The 14,299-nt window shown below is 39.9% G+C and overlaps 1 protein-coding gene across 1 annotated transcript in view; it reads right to left on the bottom strand.

The window, feature by feature from the left end:
• The window catches only part of dnah9 (dynein, axonemal, heavy chain 9), an 89,859-nt gene that overhangs the window by 66,654 nt on the left and 8,906 nt on the right, over positions 1-14,299 (bottom strand). The window contains exons 11-27 of the mRNA XM_034309459.2: positions 14,185-14,253; positions 12,444-12,570; positions 10,565-10,820; positions 9,960-10,201; positions 9,738-9,873; positions 9,433-9,632; positions 8,278-8,702; positions 7,902-8,124; positions 7,497-7,663; positions 6,460-7,330; positions 5,872-6,002; positions 5,546-5,672; positions 5,143-5,295; positions 4,391-4,516; positions 3,421-3,660; positions 2,662-2,822; positions 277-433 (exon numbers count right to left, since the gene is read on the bottom strand). Of these exons, the coding sequence (XP_034165350.2) occupies positions 277-433; positions 2,662-2,822; positions 3,421-3,660; positions 4,391-4,516; positions 5,143-5,295; positions 5,546-5,672; positions 5,872-6,002; positions 6,460-7,330; positions 7,497-7,663; positions 7,902-8,124; positions 8,278-8,702; positions 9,433-9,632; positions 9,738-9,873; positions 9,960-10,201; positions 10,565-10,820; positions 12,444-12,570; positions 14,185-14,253 (3,811 nt within the window). The remainder of the gene's footprint in view (positions 1-276; positions 434-2,661; positions 2,823-3,420; positions 3,661-4,390; positions 4,517-5,142; positions 5,296-5,545; positions 5,673-5,871; positions 6,003-6,459; positions 7,331-7,496; positions 7,664-7,901; positions 8,125-8,277; positions 8,703-9,432; positions 9,633-9,737; positions 9,874-9,959; positions 10,202-10,564; positions 10,821-12,443; positions 12,571-14,184; positions 14,254-14,299) is intronic.

Below are 14,299 nucleotides of genomic sequence, written 5' to 3'. Positions count from 1 at the left end.
GATGATGGACAAGTAAGAAAAGAGGAATGGAGAAAAAAGAGAGCGAGAAAGAAGGACATGTGCTGCAGGGTATTGCAGGGTATAAGCAGCGTTTGAAAACACACATGCATCAGCAATCCTGCAGTGAACTCTCCGACCCTAATTTCCTCTTAATTAAAACAACACACCAAGAGTTATGCTTGAGGTGAATGCAGATGCAAGACGATCTCCCAGAAAGGAGAAGAAAATAAATGACTTAAGATATAGGCAGATATACCACACATGGCAGTCTTTCACCTTGTAGTCCATCTGCTCGGAGCAGTTGAAGACGTACACCATGATGCCGAGCGCTCGGCCCAGGTCCTTGGTGGTCTCGGTTTTCCCCGTGCCTGCCGGACCAGCTGGGGCTCCGCTCATGGTCAGGTGGAGGGACTGAGTCAGTGTGATGTAGCATCTGTGATGGTCACACACAAGCATATCCACATAATACCCATGGTGCAAAGAAGGAAATCAGATATTCATATGATTTGGGGAAATATTTGACATATCATTGTGTACTGTAACTAAACACGAGCTTACACAGAGCCTAATTTAGTTACATATAAAAGTAAATGCCTGTAGATGTTGCCCATTAGTTCCCAGAAACATTTTCCCTAATGACAGTTTATGATTATAGGAAGCAATCACCTTTCTTACACTTTCAGAGGCCCAATGCATAATGGAGCCATCTGCACCGCTAGCATTCCTCCGCACATTCATCTCAACATGGATGAAAGCCAGAGTTCTGACACGGTCAACGGAGTAATCCAGGAGCTATGAAACCCCCACTACCATATGCTTGGTAAGACGCAGCGCCATTGATTTCTCCATCAAAGACATGCATTTCCGCTTTGTTGTTGTTTCAAAGACATCCAGAATCCATTTGGGGCATTTTTAGTATAAACAGCTTGCTGAAGAGCTTCAGCAACTTGCTATCTGCTTTTAACAGGAAAGTGTTTAATGGGACACTTTCTTTCTTTATTGGGCTCTGAAGCTTGTGCTACAACTGTGATGAGCTGTGTGTGTGTGTGTGTGTGTGTGTATGTGTGTGTTGGGAAGACTAAAATCACCAAGCCTGAAAAGGAAGTTTCAAGTGCTGTCTTCCCATCCACATCTGCTTGCTGTACACACACTAGGTGACTCATTTGCCTAAACTGTAAAGTCACCCTAAACTTTATAATTTGCATAAACTTTATGATTTGCACTTCCTGAAAGCACATTCACGTCCAAGTCTTACCCTTGCTTTATTCGATAATCTTACCTGAATAGTGTAGATTTGTACATAAGAACTGTTGCTGTAATCAAAAACACTGGTCTGTGGATATCCCAGGATTTTTTTTTCCACAGTATGCTCATACTGAACGCCCTTTCAACATGCTTAGTATGTTAGCCTTTACTCTTCTACTGTATACTGTAATGATTTATAATCCCACTATCTGGTGTCACCCACAAGGGTCTGGTTCCCTTTTGAATCTGGTACCTCTCAAGGTTTCTTCCTCTTGTCATCTCAGGGACATTTTCCTTGCTATTGTCACTCCTGGCTTGCTCATTATGGATCTAGATCTATATCAGGATTTCGGTAAAGCAGATTTGTGGCAAAGTCTATTGTTAAAAGCGCTATACAAATGAAACTGAATTGAATTGAAAATGTATTTTTATGAATCCTTTTGGGGGGAAATCATTTGAGTGAGCAGGCTGGTCTAAAAGAGAAAACTGTCACTGCAAGAGTTTTGCTGTGGGAGGCTGTGAGAAAATATTGTAACAGGAAAGTGATATTACATCATAAAATATAAGAACTTATTGTGAAGCAATATGCAAATGTCTTCTGTTATTAGACTGGTTTAACATAGGAATTGTATGGGTGAATGTAAGTTTGGGGCATATCCAATTTGCAAGACACTTTTTTAAGAGGGTAAAAGTGTAAGGCACGTTTTTATGTTGTTTAATTGCTTTGTTTTATGGAACCTCCATGTCAAGCAATTTATTATTTAGTCATTCTTTCATCTTTATGCTGGTCAGCGTCATGGTGGATCCTGAGCCTATCTCTGGAACAATGAGCGTGAAGTGTGAATACACTACACCCTGGATAAGGTACCATTCCATCACATGGCACCATGCACACACAAATTCACAATTAACATAGCCAATCCATCTACTGGCATGTTTTTGAGAGGTGGGAGGAAACTGGAGAACCTGGAAGAAACCCACACAGGACATGCAAAACTCCACACTGACAGTAATCCAATCAACTATCCACTGTGGCACTGTAACAAATTTTGGAGAACTTGAACTTTTTTAATCTACTGAAATTTAACCCTTTAAAATCCTGACATAAATGGGGCCAGACTTACATTCCTCACATTAATAATCGCATTCTTTTCCTATTAGTTTTACTGAATAATTCATAGTAGCTACTGCATAATGTGCTTTGAGATCATTACCCGAATAAGGTGGGATTTTAAGGGTCAATATTTTTAATTAGTGGATGTTATGGAGCCAGAATGATTGATGCAGTGAACTTTATCTCCACTCAAGTACATCTCTGATTAGGAGGAACTTCACACAGTTATCGATAGCTAACTTTAGACTTGAAATTTACATAAAGATTCACATCTTCCTGGTGAGAGCCTCTGTTGGCCTCACCTGTCTGTGAGCGGCGTGATGACGAGACGTGGCGTGTTGCCCAGGTACTCATAGGAGTAGAGAAACTGGGCATCACAGATGTTGGCAAAGCAGTGCCTCTCCTTCTCGTCCCAACGGTGGCGCAGTTGGGACAGCCATATGAACGCCTGCGAGTTCTCCACCTGAGAGTGAAGGAACACAGGCACAGACTAAACCTAGCTCTCATACAGAAGTTGTAGAGAGTCTTTTATAGTCATAAGAAAAGCTACAACTGCTAACAATTTCTAACTTTTCATACACGTTGGCGTGTGAGAACCAATTTGCGACTGCCAGACCGTGTTGGGCTAATACTCTGCACCATGCAAGGACGGTGATTATAGAGGATTAAAGATGAGAGAATGTAACACCTGAGTGGTGAAGTGAAATTATCCAGAGGCTAAGCCACTCTCTTCACTTTGCTTTCATTAGGATTTCTATTTGACTTAGCAGTCATTACTCAAGTAAATCCAAAAAATGAGAAATCATAAGGGAGCACAGTAAGGCTTTCCACTAAAATAATAATATGGAATAATAATATAATTACATAGCAAATAATATCGTATGCACATTTCTTAATGAAAATGTATTCCAAGCCCCCTTACTGAACAAGCTAATGCAGTGCTGGCTCTGTAATATCACTCTCTATGTGCTGACTTTGACAGAATACACAATGATTCTGCAGAGACTACAGCTGTCCTGCTATATATGGAACGCGGATGACGTTAAGGTTGATGGTGGTACCTTCTGGGCGATGATCTTTGCCACTACGTCTCTGGCGTGGACGTCTATAGTGCAGATGGTCATGACCTTCTGTCTGTCTCCAGGGCTGAGCTGCCCAATCAGCATTGTGATGAGCGTATTCAATTGGCTCACTTGTTTCTTATAATACTCCTTCATAGCGTTCTCATAGCCCTCCTCAAGCCTGGCGAAGGCCATGCCGACATCAGTGGTCCACCAAATCTGAGTACAGGTGAGTGCAACCTAGCAAGATACACAACCAAACACATAATAGCATTTGGAGAGCCTGGTTGTGGCTGTTTTCTTTTTTTTTAGGTTTTGGCTAAAAGTGTGTTTTTCTGCCTATAGAATTCTTTCCAAAAATGACATGGAAATGTTTTTGATTATTTTTTAATCTTGCCTTGGTTATCTTGTTGCAAAGATCATATTGGGCAATGAGCCAGTTTAACAAACGCAGTGGTAAAAACAGTCATTGTGCCTAAAGATGTCTAAAACCTTGCTAGTTAAGTGTAATTTCTTCACACAGTGAATGTCACACTTTGATTAAGCGGTTGTATAGCTATGTTTCATAGCGAAACAAACCTAAGCCTAATCAATTAAATTTATAATAAGCTTGCAAAATGTCTGTTGATGCTTCTGCTCTGCAATAGGAAAATTTAAATGCAGATTTTACAATGCTAGAACCTTACTTGTAGTTGAGATAAAAGATAAATGCAAAAGACGAAGACAAATCTATTTAAGTTCATGAAAGTTGGTTTTCAGAACTACACACACACATACACAAACACACACACACACACACACACATATACACACACACACATATATATATATATATATATATATATATATATATACCAATTTTTTTCCAATATGTTAATGCCACTATATTTCTTTTTCACAAACATTCCCCCATCCTTGTGAAAATTTCTTTGTGAATGTTCAGGAACTCTTTTAGGGTTCTATTGCATACCTGAGCAGGATAGTCAAACAGCCACTGTTCTCTCGGTTTCTCCTCATATGCTACAACAGCCTCTGTCATCTCGTGGCGCACAGTAGAACGCATTGTATCCAGAACTCTATTCAGCCACAATTCAACCTGCAAAGCAGAAGTTATTTTACTTCACCTGAGCATTATCATTACTACAAGTCAGAATAATATAAAATATAAATGCCTCCAAGTGTGTAATTTGGTGCTGTATAAAGGTGAGTAAGTGGTCAACTTCAGATAGTCAGAATTCATTCATCTTCAGTAAGTGCATTGTTCTGGTCAGGATTGAGTTGGATCTGAACCCTATCCACAGGAACACTGGGCATGAGATAGGACACACCCTGGATTGGATGCCAGTCCATCACACACACATTCACACACCCATTCACACCTAGTGGCAATTCAGCAGAGCCAATCGACCTACTGATATGTTTTTAGGAGATGAGACAAAACTGGAGAATGTGGACAAAACCCACACGAACACGAGGAGAACATAGACATACACAGTCAAAAATTCTATTTGTTATAATATTTGTGTGAGACTGTAGAGAGTGTGTTATACATACTGTTATGTATACTGTGAGACACACATCTCTTGGAACATATTTTTTTGAAGAAATTTTACAGCATTTCACAATAATATTTTATATGAAGGAACAGTCATTCCTATCAGTGAAGGCACAGAAACCTTAAATGATTAGAAATTATGATTCTTACTACTTATTAGAATATACCTGGCCAGTGCAGTCGCAGGGCTCATTGAAAGGAACATACTCATCCTCCTTGCTGAACATGCCCAGCCCCGACTTACTGGAGTTGCCATCACCATCAGTTTCAAACTTCATCTTTGCCATGTTGTCAAACAACTTAGACAGATGCCTTTGAACCTGAGGGCGGAGAACAAAAAGCTCAACTAAAAAGCATGCTGTTTGCTTAGAAAGGTTTACACATCATCTATCACAACATTACAGGATGTGTCTTCAAGTCAACCAAGCATATGAGCAGTGATCAACACTGCCATCTAGAGTGTGATGTCGAGTGCTGCATTCAAAGTCTCTCCATAGAAGTCTAGTTTAAATAAACATGCTGAAATCAGTGAACATGAAAAGCCTGTGTATAAAGCTGGGTGTGTTTTACCTGCTGAGGGTTGGTGCCATTGGACAGAATGTTCAGCAGATCAGCAGATGAGATGAAGTAGAACCTGGGGAAAGCCAGCCGCTTGGTATCCAGATATTCAGCCAGAGCCTTTTCACAGAGAGCCAGCCTGCAGGAAGAAGCATCATGCTGATAAGGTGTGTTTGTAGCTTGTACTTTCATAGACGACTGAAATACAGCCAGAGGGTTATAGATGATATGAATGGTCACAGTACATTCACTCCCATATTGCACTGCTGTGAAAATGTGGGCCACTCTAAAAAAGCAGAAACGATAAAAAAAAGAAGACATAAAAACAAGCGATGAACCTGTTCTGAATGTCCTCCAGTCTGTTGTAAAGCCCGGGTTTATTGGTGGCCTCCACAACGTTGGGCGTTTTATGAGCATCATAAGCCAGCTCTTTGAAATCTGTGTCAATGCCTTCAAAGCGCTTGGAATCCTGCGAGATATTCATGAGAGAATTGCAGCAGTAAAATAATAACCAACATTACTAGCAAACATCTGTGTTCCTGGTTATTAGAATACCATGATAATTATCTTGACGTATTCAGCCAAAAGCATGGTTTTCAAAACACAAACATTTTCATCTCTGATCTAAATCAATGAATGCACTGCCAGTGGGTAGGACAAGATGATTCTCAAGTCAGTAATGACCTCATTAAGCTAGGCCAAGTCCTCATTACAGGCATCTGGTGCACTCATTGATAACAGATACATTCTGTGGTACACTCATATTGTCTTTTTGGAATGATGGTATTTATTTGTGGCATGATTTTATATATATATGCATTAATCATGCCTAGTCTCATAGTGTGATCAAAACGATACACATGAGAATACACAAAATATGATACACAAAAGCGGGAAACAAATATATATCAAAATTTATCCCGAACCTCAGGTAACTGAGAGCGGATGTCCTCCGAGCCAATGAAAATGCTCTCCAGGTGTGACCAAGTCCTCTGAACTTCAAACCAGATGGAGATCACCGAGTCAGCCGCTGAGAGCCGGCGCTGCCAAGACGAAACTTCGTCCAGAAAGAAGGCAATGTACTTGGAAGACATGAGGTTCTGCAGCTGCACCTGGTTGTCCTCCAGTGTCTCAACGAGCTCCTCGTCTGCCTTGAGCAGAGGGACGCTGGTGCGAGGGTGTGACTCATAGCCAAACTCCATTGCTGTCCAAGTGGCATCTAGCTCACTCAGAACCTTCTCCATGCCCATTTCCTTCACAGCCCGGTCCACGATGGCCCTCACCTCATCCTCAAAGCAGTGCAAATTTAGGTTCAGCAGATCAGCCAGTGTGGTGTCTCGGTCCATGGTGAATCGGACTCCCGTGGCCATCATTAGCTGTTGCCAGTGCCTGGGTCGGATGGCTGGGTTCTGTAGCTCGGCTACGGCGCGCAGAGATATCAGTGTATTTCTCACAACGCCCTCCAGACCACTGAAAGCATCCCATGCTCGTGCCTCTTTGTCCAGAGCCCGCAGCTCCTTGGAGACACGCTTGCACTCCATCTCCATGTCATCCACGTTGATGTCCCTCCATGGCGTTGTACGCCAGGAGTCAAGACTGAACCTCATGGCCATTATCATGTCCCACAGCTCTTTAAGGATGGACACCTCTTTGCGACACTGCTTGAGTTGTTTGTAGTCAGGGACATTGACTTCAAACAGGCTGGCTGACTCAATGAGTGCAGTCATGACTGCTTCTTTCTCCTGAATCTGTTTGTGTGCTATGTTTAGCATGTGGTAGGGGTTTGCACTGTCAAACCTTAAAGTAAATAAAAATAGGATGATCATGTTGGTCACATTCACATTCAAATTTACTGAGCATCAACAACAGAAACAGGCTGTCATTCACTACTTATGACTTTGTCAATGCTACAGCAATTGATGGCTATTATATGAGGATAATATTCAAGCCCTGCAAGGTTTACCTAAAAGGTCCTTTGGTGCGGAACTGCTCCCTGAAAGTGTATTGCTGTACATCAAATGCAGCACACCTTCGGCGCAGGTTAGCCACCTCATTAGCCTGCAGTGGAGCCACATGTTGCTTCATCACTACAGCTTGCTTCTTCATGTTAGTCCACTTCTCTGGCAGCTCCTATTACATATTAACAAGAGTCTGAGTGAACTTCATCTAGTTGTGTAGTGTTTTATTGTGTGTAGCTGAATGTTACTCTATATAGACCACCTCTGATGAAGTATTTAATCAACTGCCTGCTTATGTGGGATTTGGAAGTGTACTGTCTCTATATTTATAAAGTGAAACACCCGAGCCGTAACAGCTTTATGGCTATTTGGTAGTATTGACGGTTTAGCCCTATTGTGAACGCAATTACCTCTAGCTGTTTATACACCACTTCAGGAAGTTCCTGCTCATATGTCTTCAGCAGATCAATGGTGTGCTGCAGAGGCTCGAACATTTCATCTGTGGCACTCTGTCTCTCTTTCACTGCCATCAAATGACCCATAATCTCCACCAGGCCAGTATAGTCTCCTTCATCCACTTTCCTGCTAAGGCCAGTCTCAGTTACCTTAATAAACTCTTCTAGATCTGACAAACTGGAGAGGGAAAGAAAAAAGGAGTGAGGAGAGGAGTGAAAGTTTTTCAATCATTACATCATTTTTTTTTTCTCAGCAGGGTATTTAACCACATTTACTTCTACATCAGCTTATATTATTATTATTTCAAATATTTCTGTCACAGTAAGCTACCTGTGTGTCACATGGTCGATAAGGTGCTGTTTGAACATAAGGCTCCACTTTTTGATAATATTTAGTAGAGCACTTTTAAAGGCACGTGCATCCACTCTCATCCAGCCTTCAAACACGCAGACAGGCTCTAACTTTTGCACTTCTTCATACACACTCTCATAAGAATCCACTTGCTCACGGAAGCGCTCCAGGGTCGGGGGGTTTTCAGGGACACCATCCTCTGCATGTGCCTCGATCTCCTCGCTCGTCAGGACGTGGCCGTAGAGCAAGAACTGCCGCATAAACTCCTTCTGGTCATCAACGTAGAGGTAGCTGTAGCGTTCAAACGCATTACGGTGATCACAACATTTTACCATGACCCTCTGCACTCGGTCCATTAGAAGCTGACGCATGTCTGCAAGATCTGCCATGTCCTCCATATCAGCCTGTAGACACCGATTGTCCATGTTTCAGAGAAAAGCTCTAGTGAATTACTTAGAACCTGGATTAGATCTATAGCTGAGATATTCAACAAAAATTTGTATAGGTCCAGCTAGACAAAAATCGTTGCTAATAAAGTTCCAGATAGGCAAATAACATGATAGAGTGGTGACAACAGTTACCTTTTAATCTTTAACCATTAGTGATTAGTTCATGGCTTTAAATATGACACATCAGTTTAATGTGGTTATGTTTTGTTTCACACTGGAGCTTCATATTAGCATGTTACCAATTCATGTGATTAGCATCATGAACAGTTGTGACATCTGTTTGAACTTGAAGCAGAGTGTAAATGCCTACTCCTCTGTAAGACATCTTTAAACATTCATTGTTGAACAATGTCGTTATATCCTGAGAGCAGACCTGAGAGGATTGTTTGCCTTCCTCTAAATGATTTACATAAATGCATGTGGTTGGCTACAATAGAAATCATGATGGCTCATAGTTAGAAAAGCGGGCTGAGCTACAGCCAGGTTTTTCCACTCGCTGACTGGTTCTTTTGAGCAGTTTTAGACTGCTCGGATTGATCCGCTGAAATACTTTGCTGGATCCACATCTAACATAGCATGATAATAATAGTTTTGCTGTATACAGTCACACCTTCTCTATAACATATACCCACCACAAAATGCGTTATAGTACAGATGAAGTGAATTATTAGAGAAAAGGCAGTACCTGGTAATGTGGAAAGCTGTTACACTCAGCCAGTCGTGGTACCAGGGAGGATATCCTGTAGACATCATTGATGAGACCCTCCACTAGGTCATAGAAGCCATCAGCAGCCCCAAACTCAAGGGATGGATGGAAGACTATATCAGGAACCTCTAGATTTAGATGGACTTCAAAAAGCGGAGCCAAGCCAGGTGTATCATCTGCTGTAGGCCATTAAAGAAATTTAATGAAGAGTATTACAGAGTAATGAAGAGTAATGAAACTTACCAGATTCATTTATACGTTTTAGTAAGAAAAACAAAGCATACCAGTATTGTCCAAAAAGAATTTAAGGGAACTTTCAATGCTATTGAAGAAGCCATCTATAACCATTTCATCAATGTACTCCACATAGGACTTCCATTCAGCTGATGAGGGATCCACTTGGAACAGTGTTAAGTTATCCTAAATTTTTTAAAAGAATTCAAAAAAAGTTATATAAATTCTAGGTATCCACCATCTTATTTTTATGAAATTACTCCATCACTGACCTTCAGTAAGAAATGGAGCTTGGCCCCAGAGGTACGGATCTGGCCATAGGCTTTCTCCAAGCGCTCTTGCTTGTCCTCCAAGTTGAGTAGAGTGTCTTTCTTTCCGTCCTTCCTGTCAAATATGGGATGAGTCCAATTCTTCATGATGCTCTGGATCTCTTCCACATTGTCTTTTGTCCTCTGAAGTCGCTTTTCAAGATCGTGTACTGCCTCACGCACATCTTGGATGTACTCCCAGATTCCTAGCAGTAACACATGAGCTATGGTCATGACTGAAGCTATTAATATAACAGATTAAGCTACCAGGTTTTTAATGACTTTCACGGTTGCCGTATACTGAGGGTACACAAAATGAAGCAGTTTTTTTTAAGAAAACAACTAATTGCTGTATCATAATAATGATGAAGACACAGTGACTCTTTGGTTAAAGGATTTGGGCTGTTATGTGATAATAAAGTCTGTTTTTGAATAAAAAAAAAAAGAAGAGGCTTTTCAAGTAATTAAGAATACTGTGAATTATCAAGGACTAAACAGCTTTGAAAATATGATATATATCATATTCATTAATTTATTTACTCTGTATTCCTCGTGTTAATATAACATACCTTTGCCTGTCCAGTTAATGGTGTCTTCAGCATCCTTCAGTTTGATGTCAATGTCTTTCAGCTGGTTCTGGATCAGAGGGAACTCCACCTCCAGTACCGTCCCCATCACTTTGTTGTACCAGCCAGTCATGAGTTCCAGGTTAGCTATATACTGCCAGAGCAACTCCTTGTTGGAGTAAATATCAGCAGCGAGCTCTGGAATATCCTCGTCTTGCCTGGCCTCCAGGTACTTTACCTCTCGTAGCACTGACACCAACTAGAGGACAAAGTCGAAAAGTACTGTTTCTACAACAATGCTGTTATAAAACCATAGAGTCCTACACATCTTCACTTTTATTACAGGAGAAAAATGTAATGTCTGTGAGGATAAGGGCAGTTCTGTCAAAGAGTGACATTATCAGTCAAACATATTAATCAACATTTCAGAATAATATAAGCAAAGAAAAGAGAAAGAATAGTTGTATAGACTAGTGACATGAGGGGTAATATGTGATGAGTTATGGAGGGATGGTAGAATGTAAGCCAAGATTTTGGGATGCTTTAAAGCAACAATTTTGAAAGGTTCCTGAACAAATAATATGTTCTAAACAGATACAAATACAGATACAATTAGGAGGCACATTTCTTTTTTTTGCCAGAAAGGTTCATATGGCATCTGGTTGAGTCTAGAGGTGTGCATTGGGAAGAGGATCCTATGGGAAGCAACAGAAAAGTCAAGCAAGTGTGAGTGTTTTCACTTTCATGTGGGTGCGAGCAAGCGGACAGATATGATGTTTGTGGGCGTAAGCAAGCATTGAGATTTGAAGCTTGTGGGAGTGAAAAAACAGACAGATATGAAGCTCATGGGAGAAAAAAAAATAGCACATTCATTAAAGTGAACATAAACAATGCATTTACAGTGTTTATTCATTTGTCCTTGTAACTGCCTGGTCAGGATTGTGGTGGTTTAAAACAGTCTACTAGCTTGTTTAGACCTATATTTGGGGGAAATAGAGCCAACTAAATTCATTATCAAATAACTATTTTAAAAAAACAACAAAAAAACCTTATAGTTTAGGCCACAAACACATCAAGTTAAATTCCAAATATACAAACACTGATATTGGGAGCAGTGAACAGATACAGATACAGATAGTGACACTGAGCTACACGTCTCCTTCTGAATTGGTATACAGACCAGCAAATTAATCTGGTAAAAGAATTAATGGCTTCAAATTTTAGAGGTCAGCACAGGCACCCTGTGGGTTCACGAAGAGAAATGGCCTATCAAATGCTGGAAGCAAAATAACAGCTTCTTATTGTAAGTGGGAACACTAAGTTTCATACTGTGAAAGACCAGACGAGAAAAAATAAGAGAAAAAGTCTTTGAAAAACACTATGATAGGTTGATGTGAGAACATTGTATTATGTTGTGGATGATTGAACATGAACTAAAAGGGAAGTGGGGTTTATCCTGGTCTTGTTTTTGAATCTTAGTCAAAGATTATTCCATTTATAGCCAGAGCACAGTGACGCACTACATAGGATTCTCCATAAGTAATAGATCGGTTACATTAGAACTAGTGATTCTTACCCAGAGTCTGTTTCCAAAAAGCAAACAGCTGAAGGTGTGACTATACAAAGTATTTGGAGACTCTGTGATTTATAACTGGAAAGACTAGAGAATAATGCTGGCTCATACAAGTGTTACAGTGGTCTAACTGATAACTGTAAAGCAAATTCAAACTTAGCACAAAACAATAAATGCCCTTGCTTAACCTAGTGTTAACCTACATTTTTCCTTTCCAAAACAAGTACTTGGTTTGTTTTTTGATTATTTTGATTTGAAAATATTAGTTCTGAAATACTGCGTGTAGACATGACTATTAGAAGTCATTACCTGTGGGTTGAAGTTGACACTGATAAGTTTAGACACTGGGTCTCTGGATATCAGGGGCTGGTTGAGATTATACTGGGATTTTTCACCCACTGATTCAGTCCATCTGTTATAAAGCTTAGAGGAATACCTAGAAGTAAATACAGTACATGAAGAACACAGCTCATGAAAAATGAATGAGATTGCGTATACTGCTACTATGTGCATTTCATTAGTAATTTTTTTTGGTAATACTTCATATTCAAGATGGCACCAGTCCAATATCCAGGATTGGCATTGGGCTTACACCAGCAAAAAATAGTGAATCATAAAATGGAGTAAAATAGAATGAAATTGATTCAGTCTTTTAAAAAAAATGGAAAAGATTGGAATTGGATTTGGAAAAGTTTTTTTTGTAACTGGAAATGTTTACATATAAAAAGACTTGATTTTTCTAGGATTGATTTTTCTTATATTTATACATCATATTTGTGAGGGCTATAACAAACTGTAATGATCTATAATGAACTAAGAACACATTTACAACATGTTATAACACAGCCATATATGTCATACATATGTCCTTCATACAAAGTGTTGTTGATTTTTTAAGGAGTCAGAAAATTCGTTGCTAGTCCAGTTGTGAAATTCCCATGCGGTGCATTTATTAGATCCGCAGAGATCCTCTCCAAGAATTTTCTCCCCCTGTGAAAAGCTCAGTATTTGACAAACATTTAAGTACTACAGAACTGATTCCGGTGGGTGAAATACAAAAAGACAGCATAAAACAAGATCCATTTATCACAAAAGAAGAACAGGAAGGTGTGTCTGGTCCCTACTGCTAAAGTAATCTCTTTAAAAGCTTATTGTGAGAGCCTTTGCTCTCTGGTCTTCATTGGAATTCTGTACAGGCAATGGTGGCTTAATTGTCTTATTGCGGTTGCAGTACAGAGTCCCGAGAAATCAAATAGCTCCATGCTACACATAAATCATAAGCTGCTGTGTCAAGAAGTAATAACTAGAGATGCCCATAATAGCTCTAACTAGATTGCTTGCGTAATGCTAGCGATTACCATCAGGTCTGTGCCACAGGGTAATTCATCATTTGGTTTTAATCCATGCAATGATACACACACACACACACACACAGTGCATGAAAACAAATGTATATACTAAAGTGCACACATGTTCATGGAAATGTGCGCTACAACTCCAGCTATGTGCTACCCAGACATATTTGTTAGAACCGCTTGACAGAACTATTGTTCTTTCGGCACAATACAGAGACTGAGAGAATGGAGGGAGCTTGAGAAAATGAGACCGCTGTGTAATAACCTATAAATACTGGCTTTCCAAATGAGCAAATAAATCATGCTAGGAACTGGATGTCTCTGTTTGGTTCCTCTGTATTTTTATTGTTGCACATATGCTACAGGCCTTACAAAACAACATATGTCTACCTTGCAATAAAATGGAGTTCATTATCTATTATAAAGGAGTCCGTACTAAGATGATGTCACCACAGCAAACAGGGATGCGACTGATAAAAAATAAGAACAGTTCTGAAGAATGTACTACTCAATACCTTGCTTGTAGACAAAACAAAACATTAACAGACAAAACGTTAAGGCAAGGGGAAAAATTCAATGAGTAATGATAATGCAAGCAATAATTGGAAAAACATGAAACATAAGCTGGAGGAGGCAAACTGCAGCTGGCATTATAATTACCTTTCATTTTGGAGGAAAGGATGTTAGTGACTCACCGTTTAAGCAGCAGCATCATTTCCTCATATTTCTGCATGGCTTTTTCTCCATCTGCTGATTCCATACATCTAGTGACATAAAAAATAACTCTGATAAGGCAGAACTATGATGTCA

The sequence above is a fragment of the Pangasianodon hypophthalmus genome, chromosome 12 (genome assembly GCF_027358585.1).
Source record: "Pangasianodon hypophthalmus isolate fPanHyp1 chromosome 12, fPanHyp1.pri, whole genome shotgun sequence".
Classification (NCBI taxonomy): Eukaryota; Metazoa; Chordata; class Actinopteri; order Siluriformes; family Pangasiidae; genus Pangasianodon; species Pangasianodon hypophthalmus.
This window is presented reverse-complemented; position numbering and strand designations above follow the sequence as displayed.